This window comes from Tigriopus californicus, chromosome 9 (assembly GCF_007210705.1).
Source record: "Tigriopus californicus strain San Diego chromosome 9, Tcal_SD_v2.1, whole genome shotgun sequence".
In the NCBI taxonomy this organism is placed as follows: domain Eukaryota; kingdom Metazoa; phylum Arthropoda; class Copepoda; order Harpacticoida; family Harpacticidae; genus Tigriopus; species Tigriopus californicus.
In genome coordinates this window covers 5,505,440-5,518,819 of record NC_081448.1, presented here as the reverse complement: position 1 = coordinate 5,518,819, position 13,380 = coordinate 5,505,440, and the positions used below count along the sequence as shown (strand labels likewise).

The 13,380-nt window shown below is 43.8% G+C and overlaps 1 protein-coding gene across 3 annotated transcripts in view; it reads left to right on the top strand.

Annotated features, from left to right (window-relative positions):
• The window catches only part of LOC131886883 (uncharacterized), a 54,679-nt gene that overhangs the window by 34,060 nt on the left and 7,239 nt on the right, over positions 1-13,380 (top strand). For all 3 annotated transcript variants that reach the window (XM_059235332.1, XM_059235331.1, XM_059235333.1), the window contains 4 exons: positions 1,594-1,910; positions 2,229-2,439; positions 4,201-4,296; positions 13,222-13,352. In XM_059235332.1, the coding sequence (XP_059091315.1) occupies positions 1,594-1,910; positions 2,229-2,439; positions 4,201-4,296; positions 13,222-13,352 (755 nt within the window). The remainder of the gene's footprint in view (positions 1-1,593; positions 1,911-2,228; positions 2,440-4,200; positions 4,297-13,221; positions 13,353-13,380) is intronic.

Below are 13,380 nucleotides of genomic sequence, written 5' to 3'. Positions count from 1 at the left end.
GTGTGTACTGTAGCTGGAGAGAGTTGTGCATGGAGTTTTCCATTGTGACCTCTTGACTTATTCCGACTACAGAATCGGGATCGTGATAAATCGGAAGGAATTTTGCACGACATCAAAGCCGAAATCTCCTCTTGTCGGCTCAAGACGTTTGGGATTAGGAGTGCCATGCTCACTGCATGTGCTCAGTGCCCTTTTCGCCGTCAGAGATTCAAGGGCTAAAAACTGTGAGACATTTGCAGGAAACGATCCTCCCTCGTGACCCATATATTTGATAGTGTCCCACTCGGGTCTGGTGGAAAGTCAAGTCCGAAATCCAAGATTAAATGAAGCAGAATTGCAGTTCTTCACGACCATGATGCATCTAGCAGGTCCCGCCAGATATCCCGTCGGAAAGAGATTGGGAATAGAAATTGGAGCGTAATATAGAGGCATCAAGCTCTTGCGAGTTTTTTTATTTATAAACAGTTCACGTAGAGGGGTTGTCAAACAATGCTGTCATGTCGAAATGGTTAAGGATTTAGGAACCGGATCTTATCTGCATCGCTGTAACAGGCAAATGCCACGTTCCCAGCCATTTGTAATGGAAAACCTTAAAAGATTTCCATTGAACAATCCAGAAGTTTCTAATTGCCTTGAAATGCGTGGGGGCTCGTCTCTCTAAAAGTGTGTTTAGTTCAGACAAAGTCAGGATGGCTGCGAGTCGGTCCAAAATGCAGTTTTGTGGTGGCATTTGTAAGGCCCCAAGCGTTTCACCTCCCAAAGCACTTCCAATAATTTGGGAACCACTTGAGAAATGTGGGGTTATCTGATTTTTTGGTATCGTTTTGTGATAAAGAAATGAGTAAAAAGCCTTCTCTAAAGGCCAACCACGTGCACCAATGGCCTTCGCCAAACAATGCAGTCATGTGGCTGAGAGATCAGGGTCAGGAACAGGAAAGCAATTAATTTTCGAGGCGAACGGGAACGGAATAACAGGCAAGTTTTGGCCAAAACTTGCGAAAAAAGTCGGTAAATTTGATTCATGTGCACTACTTACGAAAGAGCTCCTGGATAGAGGCTATGTCGTAGGTGATTGAATTGTAACAAATTAGTCGACAAATGGCAGGCATGTACTCAAAGGCTTTTAAAGCACTCATCGAGAGTACGATAATACTTGAACGGGATACAGTAGAGGTAAGATAGAGAAGAAATGAGCTCAAGCGAGTTGAAAAATTGCCTTGTTATGTGCAATCTCGTCAGTGGGGGAATCCTATCTGATTTGGTCCAGGAGAGATAGGATCAAGTTAAGCAAGCAGTTTAGGCAGGATGAGTAATGAGGTGCAAGGGAAACAACAGAAAACCGACAGAGCGAGATTGAGGGGGGAAAAAGACTAGCAAGACTGATGATTTACGTGCTTGAAAGCAGGCGATTTCACGTGGAACGCCTTCCCTTTCTCAGCTACAAAAGTATTCGCGTTAAACGTCAGCGTGACTGTGACTTTCTTCACTCATTAAAGACGTGACCTTTAATCATGATGTAACGTCTGTAGGGCTACTGCACGCGAAACAGCCTGATTTAGGTATTATCAAGTTCTATCTGTTCTTGGATTGCAGGTCTGGCCGGATGTGATCCCAAGTCCTCGGCCGAGCCACACACATATCAGAACCATCAGAACCGCGATGGGTCCTCATCCTCTTTGGATGGTTCGTGGCATCCGAGTCGCTTCCGCAGCCGGACTCATCCATATCCCGAGATCAAGAATGACACAGCCAACGAGAATCCAGAGGACGATGAGTCCAAAGAGTCCGAAACTTTCAAACTTTGGGCCGAGGGTCCCAATTTTGATACTAACATGCCCCAAGATGTGCTGGCCTTGGAGAGCAAAACCGCTTATCTTTCGTGTCGGGTGTTTGACAGGGGTAACAAAACGGTGAGTGGTTTCGTTCCATCTCGTTCCAAGATTCTCCCACGACAAACAAAGTTTTCCCGGGAGGATTCATCCCCAAACCACAAGTTCAGACGGACCTCCGAGTCTCTGAGTCTGTGTGCAAGCAAGGAGCCACTCCTGGCTTTAAAATGAGCGAGATTACACTTTGAGGCTCGTCTACTTTGAATCGTGCACATTTAACATCAGCTGGGTGCATTCGCTCTTATCCACCATTTTCCCATTGGCCGAAACGCCGTCAAAAAATTTGCCTCGGGTTTCGTTCCATCATCTGGAATCTAATCGTTGCTTGCCATATTTCAGATCTCTTGGATTCGTCATCAAGACCTGCACATCCTTACCGTCGGTCGCTATACTTACACGGCGGATCTTCGCTATCAATCCATCTATAATCCGGAGCACGATGAATGGATTTTACAAATCAAATATGTCCAGAAGCGAGACTCTGGACGCTATGAGTGTCAGATAAGCACTCAACCCGTCAGAAGCTTTTTCGTTCAACTCAGGGTTGTGGGTAAGATGATTAAGAGAAGTGTAGTGCTGTAGTATGTGGTTCATTTTTCTGATTTGTCATGTCAACGTGAGGAGAGTAACAATGAATGGGTTTGATTCGATACTGAATGAAGGCTAGAGTAGATTAACTAATCAAGGTTTCAGGACGGGATTGATGATCCTTTTCCAAAGAAGATGACAGTCGGATTAGACCCGGAGAAAATGATTGAAATTCTAAAATAAACAGGAACAGGGAACGTTGGATATTATTCTTTGTAATGGAAATAACAGAGCTACGATTATTCACATCTTTGTTTTTTACGCTTTTTTTTGAAGCAACACGAACTGCCATCCGTGCCGCTGGGTTGTAGGCATGAAAAATTGACCTCTATCTGAATGCGAATCTTTTTCGTCGTTCTCAGTTCGCAGTTTTTGCCAACAAACGAGGATTAAGTTTTCTCAACCCAGAAACCTCATGTTTCTAGGCCTAGAGTTCGTGCTCTTCCATTGTGTCGTAGTGTTCAACCTTTGTTCGCAATGGCAGGCAATCAGTTGCAAAAACTCGGTCCTGACAAGTTGAATCCAGATTCACGAGAAACTTTATCTTTTCCCTCTTTCCTGAAGTGAAGTGCCCTCATTTTCGGTGAAAATCTCTGATTGTTCCATCCCAAGCGCGATCATGTTCCATGTTCTCTCCGGGACTTCCTCGAATCGGTCCCATTATGGAGCTTGGGCCCTTTTCATAAGTTCCATGCTTGGGATGGTGGTCGATACATGACTCGAGGAGTGCCATTATTCTGCTCCGATTTCCACTGAAAACGGATACTCATCAAAACTAATCGACTCACTTTTCCGATCCTGGACCCTTGGAACAAATCACTTTTTCCTGGTGGATCAATGGCTTAGAACTGATCCCTTTTCCTTGACTTGGAAAGCAAAGTAAAACGAAGGCCAACGAGGGATGACTGAACAAGCACTCGTCGTCGAAATGGGACGATGACGTCGTTGACGAACACGACGACAGCCAGATCTTGCTCCAAAATGTCTAGTACTTGGCTTTTGACCACTTGTTCCCGACTTTTCATCAGGCCATGACGTTTGTCAGAGATGGAACAAGAAATAGGGATTTTGCCCAAAGCAATCTGTTTGTTTATACTGAAACTTTTTTTGCCTTCCTACCTTCACTAAATGGAGATAAAAACAACTCTCGCTTGGAGCCCGGTACATGGAACACATGAATGGCCAATGGAGGAAAAATGATAGTGGAAATGTTGCGTGATAATTTGACATCAGAGATCTACAGGATATTTTCCACGTGTCACCTAGCAACGTACACTTGCGTTTTCAAAGACCACTGCAAATAGATCACCTCGTGAAAATGTCATGCCAATTTCAATGGTGCTGAACTGGGGGAAGGGGGGGGCTCTATCTTTAAGCCACTGTGATTCATATTTATTGGTTGTTGCATGTTTTTAACAATACAAGCCAAATAGAAAACACAGCTGGAAACACTTCTAATACTAGAAATCAATGCTGTTGGCGGGCCTTTTAGTGTTGTATTCTCTCAAAGCAACGTTTTGTTAATCAATTTGGTGGTATTTGTCTGTAATGTAGGTACTTTTTAGCAATTGTAGAGATTAAAGGAAAGGACTTTTGAATACCTGGATTTATGTACAAAACATATTTACTGATATCGCTCCGACTATTTTTCTTTTCCAGATGTGAAATGAGTAATATTTGACCATGTGTGTTGGTTTTGAGTTGTCTATCCATTGATTTTCAGATTCCTTGCCAAACCGACATTTCCAACAGAATGATGGAGGACATTTGCCCGCCCTGGATGCTTCAAGGACATCTTATGGGTATACCAACACTGAAGGTAAGTTTCTTCGAAAAACAGGCTCTTCCGTGTTCTTTTCTGGAGAAAAATAGTTGCTTGGAGATAATTTATTCTAGCGTATTTAAGCGGTTTCTCTAGACAATTTCTAGTCCAAATTGAAGAGCTTCCTTACGCACATTAACCTCTCTTCACCTTCCCAAGGGCTGCAAAAGCGGAGTGGAGCGATATTAATGATGTTAAGAGTAGTGAAATGACATCTGTTTTGTCTCGATTGTTCTTGCCCAAGTAGAGAACGTTTGAAACCTCGGAACTGAGGTGAAATCAGTGAATTCCTGGCATAGCCCACTACACTCAATGTCTACGTAGTTAGACAACTGTTCAACAACACATTGAACACGTGTACGTACCGTACCTAGAGACGGGGGGGGGGGTGACCTTCACCTAATGATCGTTGCATTCTCGTACTACACAACGAAAGTGGTATGAAGAAATTCATCCCGCCCTATTATTTGGACCGATTGGGGTTACAAGCCCACTATAGCACAAACAAAAGAAACGAAACATCTTCATTGTTAGCACCTTATATAACTTTAATCATCTTGCTCTTGCTTTGATAACTTGCCCTTATATCATTGATTGTACACCACTCGCGCCTGACTTAACTCATATTCCTTTTGGACCCTTCCAAATTTGAGGGACATTCTAGTGTTCTAGCCTAGCAAACGTTGTCTCAAAATTGCTCATGGTCATTCACAGAACTGCCATTTTGAGGGCTGACTTGCATGGCGTCATGTAATTTCCATTCATTCGTCTATCATATTTGTGTCGCCCTTCAGTAAGGGAAGGTGAGAACGCTCACGGAGTCTACCTTCCCATGAGGTAAGAGGTAACTAATGGCTATCCTTCTGCACCGCCACGCCCGTGTAGGTGTGGGTCCTTGAAATGGATGACCACGGACAAGTTCCATAGAGCGCATCCCAATCATCCTGTATCGCTTGGCAGGAGTTCCGCGTGTTCCATGTCACTTGTTGCGGACCACCTTGGAGACGTGGGAATTTTAATCGTTTCGAGGTCTGACTTTTTTTCCTTTCGATAGTTTGTCACAGCAAGAGACTGTTGTCGGCCTCATTAGCTCAAATGGGAGTTGATGGATCGGATTGGCTTCCAAATGATGGCCTCATTGCCGCAATAACGAACAACGCAGAATTCAATGCACGATGCGCTTCGTGCCACACATCGGGTATGCGTATGTTAACAGCAATGAATCTATAATACAATTATCGATATCTTGTATTCGTTTATGATTGTACAATCACTCGAACTTCGATGTCGAGTGGTCTTCAGTTGAAGCCGTGTTCAATGCTATGAAGCTGGGGATTTACTGGCAACGTTTGTTGGTACATTGAGAACAAACGTAGAACACAAATTGCTGAATCACATTGCTCCAAATGCCTTCCGCCATCATTGTGCTGAAAAGGGTCTGTCAATCAGCCAGGGTCAAATCCAAGTTTTGAAAGTTTCGTTGAAATGCGCAGACAGCTTTTTGAAGTGCAACTTTAACGACGACCTCAACTTTAACCTCAAGGGTCTGCAGTGTTGACAAGCCTCCATGCAGCAGTTGAGTTGTACCCTTCAAATTGCATAGACATGAACGAGGTCTGGAAGTTATAAAAATAACCAAATGTGTGGGTAGTCGTTCTTTGCCACCACGGGTCTTAATTAGTTTCATTTTGTGAGATGGCCTTCCCGCATTGACGGGAAAGTTTCCCGCCCTTTTCGGTCACACCCCTTTCTCAATCTGCTCCGCTCGACCCGTGTGCACTGCGAGCTCTGAGCTGAGAGCGAAACGCCAAAGTTGGCATTTTTTTCCTGGCAGAGCTATCTCTGAAAAGCAAACAATTAGGAGGCCAAGGAATTCTCGCCGAGGATATTCGTGTCAAGCCCAGTCCAGAAGCAGCACAGGAGGGAAGCCGGTGGGCGGAACTGCCAAGTTCCCGGTGGGTCTCGCTCGCTTGTTACCTTTTTCTGTCTACTCTGTTCGTTCTGCGTCGTTCTAGCTTGAGTCCTATGTAGTTGCTCATTTTGGGTTGGCGTTCGGCCGTTCGTTCGTTGACTTGAACAAAGGTTTGTCCTCGAGATTGAGGCGGGTTGAAGTGGAAAAAGTTCGTTGAAGAAGCGGAACATTCCTCGAATTTGCTGAAAGACAGTTCCAGATCAACCCTAGCTCACCCATTAAGAACCCAACTCCAACAAACAACAGAGTGTTAAAAAAACACTTCAAAAGTGTGTAGTCAAATAACTGAATATTCGATGAGCGGACTTTGCTTGAGAGAAGAGTAAGGAAATTAAATCAAAGAATTGGTTTAGCCAACACTAACTGTGATTTTCTCAGCTCCAACTCATACAACACGACGGCCGTCTTCTGACTCAAAAGCTTGACCAAACATTAATTTTTCATATATTTTGTTGGGAAAGCCTACTCAATATATTTGTGCGGTCACCCGGTAGTCCATCTACGACGAGATGATCGGAACAAAATCAAATTTGTAGCTCAAAGAGACACAGTTCGCAGGCAATATCAACAAGGCATGCATTTCGGTTCTCGCTGGTACTACATGTTTGCAAAGTATTTCTTTTGCACAATCCATCTTGTCCTCGAGTTATTAATTTTTGGGAGTCACAAAAACAACCCGCCCGTAATGCGTACAATGTCAAGTTTTTTGAGCGTTGTGAACCGTAACCCTGCCCTCCATGCACAACGTTCACATACGGTAAACATTGCACAAGTTAACACGTTAAAAGTCTCCGGTCTACTACTGATCTCGTTCAAGTGAAGTTTGTTCGGGCATCCATGCAATTTACAAGATGCAACAAGCTCTGTGAAACTGCATCCTTGCCGCTACCACTGCCAGCATTCCATTGTATTGTCATTTGTTAGTCTTTTATTGGGTACCGTGCTGTACATACATAGTTTCATTGAAACATCGTGGAAAGTGACTTCATATTGCCAGAGTTGACCAACTTTTTAAAACATTGTTCAGAGGAAAAGAAGACAAGGGGCAAAGAGCACAAAATGCATGGCATGTGAGCGGGTCTTAAGAATATTTTGTTTTGAAAGGATATAATTATGTCCAACGTCCACTTCATTGATTATTGGGTAACAAAAACAGCATTCGTATCTACGTTTTTCAAGGACTTTCTGTTTGTCATCAATCACCTATCAATGAAGACGGATCGGAGAGGGTTCGTTGGTAGCCACAAAGTTCAGAATACAAAAATGTTAAGTGAAACGCTAGCAGCACAGATATTTCCAGCGTATGTGTAAAGACTTGAAATGCCAGCCGAGCCTTTCACTTTTTGTCATTAGCTGACCTTTTCATCAAGTTCGAAGTTTTAGCGTGACTGACACCTCGATTGTCTCAAAGGCTGGGATTCGAATTTCAGAGGGTATGGCCGACATTGGGTCAGTTTTTGTTCCAATAGACATTTCCCCTTTCCACTTTACGTACTACTGGTCTAGTCAAGATTTGAGAAATGTTTCAAATTTCCTCCCAACTGTCAATTCTCTCACAAGCAACGTGCCTGTTTTGACAGCAGAGTGGAATTTGACAGTCCAAATGTAAAAGGGGAACTGGGAAGAGTAAAACAAGGCTGGTGAGTGGAACAAGCTTTGGCCTCTCTTTGTAGTTGATTAAATAGAGTCCAAATTCTCTCTTAAGAGAAAGGAAGAGATACGTCGCGAGTGGATACTCACTTGCTTTTGCTCTCACGCCCACACCCTTTTCTAAGATTTGTAATGTATTCAAGTCAAGACGTTCCCAACAAAAGGCAATGCCCCCCCTTTTTCCCTCTCTCGCTCGTTTCGTCGGTCGGAAAAAGGCTGAAGATGATGATCTTGGTCTTCTGTTCCACTTTCTGTTTTTCCTTATTTTATTTCCTCGGTACAACAAAGCCATTCCCCTCAAAATTCTGGTGCAGTAAGATCTAGGCCAACATGTTCAAGATCCTGGATGGACTCACCAAGAGGAGGAACCTCGTTGTCGTCATTGCCAAAGTCCAACTTAAACCTCAACCGGTCGCCCTTTCGGCCTTTGCACCTACCTCCCCCCTCTTCATAGAATATTGCGGTGAACAAGTGTGAAAAGCTGTATTAGGGCTCAATTTGAAACTAGCTGTATCGCTCTCGTGCAAAAGTAAGCCAGTAGGTTTTCCGAGAGGTTCGCTTGCTGAGGATCTTTCAGGCTCTCTGAAACAGCTCTCTTAAAAACGGACCATTGGGTTTTCTCCTTGACTATCCTCGTATTTGATGTACGTACGTAAGGAGAGGGTGAATGAATGGATAAGAGGATGTCATCGTCGCCATTTTCTCGGGGTTTTTCCCTCAGTCAACCAACACTTGTGCTCCCCCATCTTTCTCTTAATGTTATGAGAAGTGTCTGAAAACTTTCGTACTTCAAAAGTCGTTCGTCCCTAAATCATACGCTTCCAAGTCTATGGAGTCATGCTTCTGTCTGCATTTGATAACCACAAAATCTCTGGCAAGAACCCCTACCCCATTGAGGATCGATGGAGCATTTTATTCTTGTTGAGGAACAATTTTAATGGTACTTGGTGGACGAACCCGAGTCGACATGAAATGTGAAGGCTTTGGTCTTTGTTCTTGTGCTTGCTTTTAGTGTAAAGACTGTTCTTAATTACGTACAAGTTCTGCTCCTTCATTCTCGAGTCTGTTTTATCTCTCCGGAATGAGAATACGTTGGCAATGCGAAGAGAACCCGCCCAAAGAGTTTTTGCCATCTCTAAAACAGCCATTCGTCTTCAAGGATTTCATTTGAAAGGCACATATTTGTACGCCTTTGTCACTTCAAGAGTTTCATTTACGATCTCCCGATCTACTGGAAGGTAGATCAAATGGTTTAAAATGGGAAATCCTCCAAGGAGAAAAAGGCCTGGAGGCCCAAATCCACTTTTTTAGTGCTACCGAGGAAACCAAAGGAAAACGGCCTTCGTTAAGCCCGAATTTGCAAATCCTCTTCTGAGTGCCATCAAAATTTGAACCTAAAAGCAAACAAATACGTGAAACCTACGTTGGAACAAGCCCAATGACCACACTTCAACACGGGTCCGTGCAATAAATTCTTTCAGGATCTCCAAGGTTAAAACCAAGTTGAGACAAGCGAGTTTCTCGAGGGTACGATCTCCTTCACCTTATTTCGATCATCTTGCTTCTCTCTCTCTCTCTTTCTTCTTGTCTCTTTCTGTGTGAAGTCCTCTTCTCTCTCTTCTTCTTCTTCTCTAAGCTGGAGTTTGTTCCGTCAACTTTACAGCACAGCTTCGTTTCTCATCCGAGTGAAAAGGGGTAGAGAGAGTAGGGAATGAGAGTGTGTGAGGGCCCAGATAGCTCAGTTTAAGGGTCTCATTTCGCAAACCGGGTGGATCTGACGCCTTTGCTCATTAACCCCCTGGGGTAAGCTTCGTATTAGATCAAAACAATGCTCGTGGAGCACCCTGTGTTACAAGACCTGGTCTCTTGGTTTTCATCATGAAACTTGGGATGATGTTCCACAAAGTTTCAGAAGGAATTCTTTTAATGATCCTCGAGTCGCGGAAGCAGCTCGTTCGGGGTCCCTCGATGGACAGACTTGAAGTGGAGTTATCCATGGCCCAACCAACACCAGACTGACCTCGTTTTGGCCTCCAATTTTGCTAGGCACACTTTGGAAATTGTTGGGAGTTCTTCTACGGTTGAGCGGAGGGAGGTTCTTTTTGGACGAGAGTCGTTGTCCAATGCATTGCAGTAGAGTTACTTGGACATAAATTCAAAGTCAATTTTGGCCAATGGCTTGGAAATCTAATCCACACACTTTCTTTCCCGTTTTCCGCGTGACAACCATTCGAGATTTAAGCAGCGTTTAAACAGAGAAACAAAGAGGGTAGCATCATTCCAAAGAAAGTCAGAATGCATGTCAGAAAACGAATTCTTTAGCATCCACAGGAAAGAGGGACAGGCAAACTCACTAAACTGCCCGAGTTGGGACACAATTTATGGAACACACACATCCGCTCAGTGAGACATTCGAGGCAGGATATTGTCTCAATTTTGCGGAAATGAGACGCTCATAATGAGGTTAAATTTGCATTTTGATCCTTTTGTGGTCCCTAACTTTTGGCTCAGCTCCCTGATGATGGTGATCCTCCTATTTGATACACTTTCCCAGTCTTTGTTCCAACAAATCCCTCAATTCATGCTTCCACGATGTTCTAGCATGTACATAGTACCTTCATCATTAGCTAGCACTCTCATCACACAGGCAAGCTGCCTGTCTTCAACACACCAATATTTTTGACAAAGATCGGATCTGAACTTTTACTACCATGCAATCAATTGGACCGTCGTGTCTCCGACTTCCGAATCGACATCGGAGTATTGCTTTCTCCGTTTCCACGCTCTGTTCTCTCGATTCGCTCTTTCTCTTTGTGCTTTTCTTGTTGGTGACCTGAATCGCTTGATTGGTCGTTCCCAAGAAATGTCAAGAGAGCCATAACTTTGGCCCTCACTCAATAGAAGCCACCTCATCCATTTTTTCGTCTTCTTCACTCCTTTGATTCATTTCTAAGAAAGAAAGTCCCTTCAGGCCCTCCAGTTAGGGAGAGGACCATTGAAGACCCACAACCGACGACCCACGACCCACGGTCCCAAGGTCCCTGATCACTTTTATCGCCACTCATGAACTACCCTGAAATGATGCAATTTCACACTACTTACGAGCCCTCAGTGAATTCAGGTACATTTGGACCTTGCCCACCATGACGAGGCAACGAGGACAGAATCTGACCTGCCACCATCCACAAAAGCACGCACCCAAAATGGCTTTCAAGGTGCAGCAGGTCATCATCCCGAATGATAGAGGGTAAAAAAAAACCAGGATCTACTACTCCCCTTTTACCCATTATTGTGGCCTCAAAGGGACCAGAAATCGTCAGATCTCTGCCTTGATTGTAATAAGTTTCTTCTTTGGGGCACTGTTTAGAAAAAGTGATCCTCCTCCAACCTGCGTTGATTATTCTTCTAACCAGAGGGAAATGAGTCCATAGACCAGACAGTTGCCAAGCCAATGTCGTAAATTACTTGTAAACGCTCAACGTGCGGCACAAATTGTGGCGCATGGTCCCTTTTCAGGAACTTGCATCATCTCCCACAAGATTCACTCCTGCTTTTTTAGAACGAGCATATGTTCGCAATCCAGTACACATTTACTCATAAAAACTCTTAATGCTTCATATTGTGACCATTTTCGACCTGATCCTATTCTAGAGTGGAGGGTTCGTGTATCTTGAAACGGTGTGCTGCTTGGCAAAACGTTTACAAGCTACATTCCAAAGTGTGCCAGATGTCGTAAGACATGCCCCCCAGACTTCAACATGTTCTCACAAAACATTGATTATTCGCAAAATGAAAGAATTGGTGTTGAAAAATATGTTTGAGACATGAATAGTATCAAGGGTCTGCGTATTGCTGGGAGGAGTGATCAAATCTCCCTGTTTGTGGGAACATGCAGGAAGTGAATCCCTTAGGATCCAACGTCATTTTTAGTGACAAAAATGGAGCTATGTCAAGCATTCATTTGGCATTGATTGAGCTCAACACGAATTTGCTTAGCATTTCTAAGGCATACTGACAAAATTAAATGCCAAGTCATTTTCTCCAAGAAACCTTCGGTTCGATTCTTTCCTTGGAAGTAAATTTTTGTTTACCTTCTCCTGGTTCCAATCTCCTTAGGCTATTATCATTAATCGTTGTCGATGTTGTTGTTGCACTTACGTATAAGGCTAACGATCATTTTGGCATGATTGTTAGCCATAAATTCTCCCCCACCCATCTCAACCAAAAATCAAGACCCTTTCTGAGCCCGCCAATGATTGGCCCCTTTCAGAGACCTTTATCAACAGAGAGTGTCAAGAAAAGTTAAGAGTTTGACACGACAAAATAGATCGTGGCCCACAAGTTGAGCGAGATCAAGAGGTGGAACAACATGGATCAGGCAAGCCAGTCAAGCCAGTCTCCCTTTTCCATTGCCCCTGTTGATCTTGGCGATGGAAGGACTCAACTGAATGTGTAAATGTTTGAATGTGGCAAGGGCCAAGGCAGTATCGTAGGTAAATACATTGTATAGTGTATAGTGTGTAGCTCAGAGGTGTTGCGAGCCTCCTGGTGTTCTTTCCAAGGGCGAAACCATTCAAAACTTGAGTGACGAAGCTTAGCTCAAAACTTAAAGGTGCCCTGGGTTTTCAATTTCCAAACTTTTGCTCAGAGAGTGGGATCGCATTTTAGTAGTTTTGATTTTTTTTATACCACTTCTTTCTCTCTTCCTCGGAGCTCGTCCAACCTTGGCCTTGCATTTACACCTCACTAAAGGGTCTTCCCATGCAACGGGGCCAAGTTTTTACCTTCCTTTTTCCCCTTGTGTTCGAGTCAGAGAGAGGGAAAGAGAGAAAGAAGACAAAAAAAAAGAAAACTGAAGGAGCACATGAAACCTCGTCGTTTTCTCTCTAAGTCATTTTGGATTTGCGTCAGACCCTGTAGAACCACCAAGTTAGACCTGAGTCATTCAAAAGGCTCGGCTGGGCCATGGTTTATGCTTCGATTTGGCCTTTCTCTTCGTTTCGAAGGAGGCAGGCGTTATCTGAGAGGCTTTTGTTTTTTTGGTACTTCTCCCCCTGACTAGTGCTTTCTATGGTGAGGACCTTTAGGTGGTCACGCAACACCACCAATACCACGTGCCATCATCACTTTGACAGGGAGATTATTATTGTGTCAAAAAGAATTTTAGGAATCGAAGGCCCTCACTGGATTGCCCACGAAACCTAATTCACTTCATCTCAGCCTTTCATGAGGTTTTCGTCACCTGCCCACAGACAAAGTCAAATCAAGTGGTGAGCATACGTTTCGGTCTTTCATTCCAGGTGTGCCTAAGGCGAGAATATTGGGCGATTCGGATGTGTTCATGGATGTGGGTAGCATTCTGAATTTAACGTGTGTTGTGGAGAAAACCCATGAGAAACCGGCATTTATGCTTTGGTACCATGGCGATAAAGTAAGTACACTATTTTTGCAATAACTTG